The sequence below is a fragment of the Lycorma delicatula genome, chromosome 1 (assembly GCF_047948215.1).
Source record: "Lycorma delicatula isolate Av1 chromosome 1, ASM4794821v1, whole genome shotgun sequence".
Lineage (NCBI taxonomy): Eukaryota > Metazoa > Arthropoda > Insecta > Hemiptera > Fulgoridae > Lycorma > Lycorma delicatula.
The window spans coordinates 307488057-307494074 of NC_134455.1; the positions used below are offsets into that span (position 1 = coordinate 307488057).

The following is a 6018-nucleotide window of genomic DNA, read 5'->3' on the forward strand; positions in this document are numbered from 1 at the left end:
TTCCAACCTGTAGACTACCATATTCGCTAGGACACTTTAGAATCATAATTACTTAAGACTAGCATTATAATTCATTTGCCAAGATTTTGTAGAAGCAGCATGATTTACTGATGCTGATGCTGCCGCTATGCATTGTGTAATTAATTTATATGCTAAAAATGTTTACTAAAATGGGAAATTTAACCCTAAAATTTTATGGACTGATATAATTATTGAAATGCACCTTTATTTATTGTCATTTTGCAGACATCGGCAACTGCAGCAGCTGGATGTACAAGAGAACTGGAAAAGATCGCTTCATTTGGAGAATTGCGTCGTCATGAAGTGCAGTATTGTCATTTGAAGAATTATGATCTTAGTTTCGCATTCTACTCCAAATTCCCAAGCTGAGGGTCTCGAGCGGCCCGAGGTCTATTGTTGACTCGGAGCCCCTTACCCTCCATCCACCAGCCAGTTATCTTGCACTCATTACCTTTATCCAGTCGTGACCTTTTCTTTGCTTGGTGGCGTTATAAAATTTCTTGAATAATGTCCAATAAAATTTGCATCTTAGATATTTGTTCACTTTAGGAGGTTTCAAGTGTAAAACTATTATTTTACCCTGAAATTAAATTTACCTGCTTTTATTTATTATATATATATATATATTTATTTTACATATTATATTTGATATTATGATTTATTCACCTATGAGGGTGGTCAGACAGATAGTTTTCTGTCCAGTGAAAATGGGTAAAGGGTTTCTTAAAAACAAAGCACTAACAGCAAAAAAAAAAAATTTAAGTTAATATTTTTTATTAATTTTCTAATAGAAATTAGTGGAAAATATTAATCCCTTTTAAATTTCCTTATACTTGAGATGTAAAAATATAAGCTTTTATTTATGTATCGTGTATCTAAAATATAATTACATTGGGTAAGAAAAAATTCAATGCCTAAGTTAATCACATTATCAGTTGAAATTAGGTGATACTAATGATGAAGATAATATTTTTATATTATTTTTTTCATATTAATAGCTTTGTTATTATTTATTGAAGACTGTTCTTTATATTATAAACTTAATAGGAAATTTTAGTTAACCCGATGACTTAATTTCCTTAATTAAATTCTAGTCATTTGTTCATTACTCTTCATCCTCACCTTCATTAATATTGTTGTCGGGAAATCTGATGTACAAATGATGTAGAGCACAAAATTAGAATAATTAATTTTTATTTTCTACTATTTTATAATTAAAAGAATAAAATTGATTTTTTTTTGTTATTTGAGAGAATTGATCAGAATGTGCCATAGTAAATGGAAAAGACTATAAGTGCGGTTTGTTTACATTTGTGTTTTGAATAATTTTCCCACAGTTATTTAATTGACAATATAAATTAAACATCAAGCATTATTTCAGTACAGGGTGGAATGTACAGATTGTCTTGTACATAATATTCTATGAACACTGTATTTTTTAATTTATCAGTGCTTTAATGATGTTTTAAGTAATACGTGAAATGTAGTGCAATTTGTGTTTTTGATTGAGTTGTTAAAAATTGTATTTTTTTTCTCTGAACATGCTGAATAAATTAAACATTTTTCACTCTTTAAGTAAAAAAATTTCATTTAATTTTCAGTGATTTATTTATCACAAAAGATTTTTAAAAAAAAGTATTTGATTGTGAAAGTGATTTATCCATATTTAAAATTTATATTCACATTATATTTCAAATTAGTATTTGAAATTATATTCACATTCCATTTAAAAGATATTTACTGACATTGAATTTTAAATCAGATTTTTTTAATTATAGAAATATATATTTTTTATTTTATCATATTTAAATATCACTGAAGTTTAATGACAAAGGTTTTAATATTTTAAATTATATAATTCTCTCTGTTTAAAAATGTTTAATAATTTTAGACTACATCCAATATTAGTATTTTGCCATTAGAATTATTTAATATATAATTTTAAGTAATAAATATTAAATTTAATAATTAACAATAAATAATTTATTTACATTTTCACTAAATATATTATAGAACTATTTAGTTGAAATAGTAAATAGTAAAATCTTTTTGTAATTATTTCTATATTTACTAAACATCAAGCACTGACAAATTATTGATGAAGTCAATGCCTCCTATTAAATGATCGTAGATGAACTGGAAAACTTAAAATAGAATTTGAAAAAAATTTGAAATATATTCATTTGAACATTTTATTGGAGTATTCTTTAGCATAATAGTTTTGATATGACTTTTGTTATGCTATAATATTTTAGATGTACCTCAACTTTTGTGTGCAATTGCTACAGTAAAAACTACTTATTCTTATAATTAATATTAATAAGCGGTTGGGGTAGACCAATAACATTCACAGTTATAGAAATTAGGCTAGAATATCATAAAGGAATAAAAATAGTTTAATTTGAATAGCACTGTGTTTTTAAATCACGTTAAAAAATTATTACTTTTAATTAAAATTTTTTATCTTTAAGATAAAAATGTTTATAATTACATAATGACTGTGGAGGGAGTTAGTAAATGGATTTTCCTGTATTTTTTTTGTTGGTTTGAAGGATTACAGTACATTTTACTCCACTACATTTAAAGTAGCTATTTTCCAACAAGCAATCCTCTTTTTATCTAGTATTATTTTGATAAAAATTGTTGGTTCATTAAATAACTTTGAATGGTGAAGCCATTCAACTTGATTGGTTTCACTGTAATTTTATTTGTTGTGAATATATATTTGGTTAATTGATTTAAAAATTTTTTACATGGCCTCTGAACATTTGATGACCTCATTAATATTTTTAAAATGAAAAATGTATACATAAGACATAAAATTCTTTTTTCAACTTTTAATATCCTACCTGACTTGTATTTGTTCATAAAAGTAAAAGTTTTAACTTAAATCATTCCATAGCAATAAACAATCCTGTGATTATTATTTCATTTATTAATAATTTCAAAATATTGCATTTTCAATTTTTTGTTAAAAGTTTATTTTAATTAATAATTTTAAGTTATCGTTATACAACTTACGTATAGGTATAATTTTTATTTAGTATCTGTATTATTATTAACATTAAATATTTATATTAATAATCATTTTAAGTAGTTTACATTCAAACAATATTGTTCCTTTAAGTCGGTCTTTCGTTATTGATAAGTAATAAAAATAATATTACTATTATTAGTCAATAAAATTGGCAGTATGTATTATAAATATTCATTCGTTATATATGTAGACTATAGATTTTAAAATATTTTTTATTATATGTATTGTTACTGAGAATTTTAGTGATTGACGTACGCCAAGCAAAGAAATGAGATTAATTATTCTGTTTTCAACTTTTTTCCTGATATGTAAATTATTGTTATAAGTTTTATTTGTATTTAAGACTTTTTTCAACAGTATTTGTGTTTATTATGTATTCATAGGTTTTTGATTTTTTATAATTGTTTATTTTATTTTACATTTGTATGATTATACATTTGTATTTTCTCCAGCTATTATTGAATATTGTATTAAAAATTATTTAAGTATTATATATTTCATTTTTTAAATTATTTTATGTTATATAGCAGTGAATTAATCTGTTACATTATTGTTAAGTTTTTGAAACGCTGGTGAATGTGGAGGATTATTTATATATATATTTTGTATTTGTAATGGTTTTACTTGAGTATACATTTATGTTTATTTGATTTTTTTGGTTTTTTCTCCTTCATTATGACTTTATTGTACGATTTTTCTAAAGTGAACTATCAATTATAATATTAGCCATTGTTTAGGTATTTTAGGGGTAGTTGAATAAATGCTTCCATTTAATTTTTATAAAATTTCTAATTAAAGTGTGGAGGTAGTAAGAATATTAATGTACTTGATGTACTTACAAAAATGTTGTGCATTTATATTACAAGAATAGGAAATAGAACTTTAGAAATAAATATGTCATTTGTAATTAAAATGTTTGACATAATTTATAAAAATTGTTAAAAAAATTCCAACAGAATAAATATTCACATTTCCTATTACGTCAAATGCCCTTACAGTGTTTGTTAAATTTCTGTAAATGATGAATAAATGTTTTAGAGAATTTTTTTTGTTGTTTTCTTCTTTATCTGGTAATAGTTTATTGTGAATGATCTGCTACTTTCCCTGAAAAGTCAGTTGTCTTTTTCATTTGTTAAAAAAAAAAAAAAATGGAAATCTGATCATGATATCTGGTAATAGTTTATTGTGAATGATCTGCTACTTTCCCTGAAAAGTCAGTTGTCTTTTTCATTTGTTAAAAAAAAAAAAAATGGAAATCTGATCATGATACTAGTACAGCTGTAATATAAATTGTACAGATTGTGCTTGTAGTAATACATTATCATCATCTCTACATAAGCCTTTACATAATATGCGAGTTAATTTTGTTATTAAAATTATTCTGAAGGAATGTTTATGTTTGGTGATATGTTTGTTATTTTCTGCTGTTTTCTCCTTATAATCATGATTTCAATTTAATTATTTTTATGTTTAACTTCCAATATTGTATTTTTCTGTTGTTCAGATTACCCTGTTATGGAAATACATCCATTTTCTGTGAATAAAATTATTTTTGATGATGAAATTACCCTTGATGCATGAGATGTTATGAGGTATATATATTTTATATAGTATAGTATAATATACAGCCTACATGTGCTTCTGCTCCTAATGTTAAATATTGCTATTATACTGGTGTGACTATGATGGTGTAAATGCATATTTACATGCATATGTCTAAAAAGTTTGACATAAGCATCTTATTTTATATGTGGGGGTGAGAGCATTCCCATATGAAAAATTTGGTCTGTGATCTGTTTCTTTAAGCCAATAACATTAAAATGGCTGAAATTCATCAAATTAATGTTTATGGAGAACGTTTATGAAATGAGAATGTTTATGAAATGTGTGACTTCAGTATGGAGATGAATGCGACTTCTTAATGAAGGATGTGAAAATGGGCATTATGATGAATACAGTAGGTGATGTCTTTAATGATTTGTGGTGTGTGCAGTAAAAGATGAGATTAGAGAGAGGGAACGAACAGTTCTCAAAAATGTTACTGTCCCTGTATTTTCCAGAAATTTGTCATTCTCTTAATGAAATTATGTCTAAGAAATTGAACTGTTAGAAATAGTGTACACACTGGTTGCAAAGATGTTTATGAAATAACAAAATGAAGTGGTGGGGCAGTGTGTTGGCTGTGGCATGACACAAGAGCAAGATTCCTTGAGCCATATAGTAGTCACCAGGAATAAGAAGTGAGTGCATGCAAAACCTGAATTGTGACAAACTTAACAAAAGTGAAATTTGAGCAGATTTTTTTTCTTCGGAAGATTATGTGCACAGTATTTTGGGACAGAAAAGGTATTTTCTTTTCCTTGTGAATTTAGCCTCAAGAAGTCCAAACAAATTGTAGAGTTCCACAATCAACACACTGAAGTGTGTTGAAATCCTTCTTTGGTAGCCAGTGACTTTGTAACAGCAATGAGGTCAAGTAAGTTATTAACAGGTTTATACCACAGACAGCACTTCTATGATTGAAGAATGCAATACCTGATAACCAGATTTGATAAATGTCTCAACAATAGTGGTAACTATGTAAAAAGTAGTATAATGTGTGTATACTTAAAGTAGCTGTAAAAATATTTTGTAAATGTAATATATATATATTTATATTTAATATCCCAACTTTATTTTTTTCCCTTTTACCACATATACAGTTACTAAATTACAGTTATAAATTATGAATAGGATGAAAATGTGTGCAGTAATAATAGTTTTTCTCTAGCAACAATTTAAAACTTCCAGTTGTTAGATGATTATGGTGATGAATGATGAATTTTGAAACAAATTAAAAACAAATCCTGATTGGGATTTGAATTCAGAACAAAGATAAAGCTACAAAGATGAGTTACTACTTTGTCATGGAGGCTGGCAATAATATTACTAATTATAAGAAATATATTTCTCTGAAATAT

At 25.7% G+C, this 6018-nt stretch overlaps 1 protein-coding gene across 2 annotated transcripts in view; it reads left to right on the forward strand.

Moving 5' to 3' along the window:
• The window catches only part of SamDC (S-adenosylmethionine decarboxylase), a 145210-nt gene extending 141106 nt beyond the window's left edge, over positions 1-4104 (forward strand). For both annotated transcript variants that reach the window (XM_075380895.1, XM_075380904.1), the window contains one exon: positions 247-4104. In XM_075380895.1, the coding sequence (XP_075237010.1) occupies positions 247-390 (144 nt within the window). In that variant the 3' untranslated portion in view covers positions 391-4104. The remainder of the gene's footprint in view (positions 1-246) is intronic.
• Positions 4105-6018: the final 1914 nt, after the last annotated feature.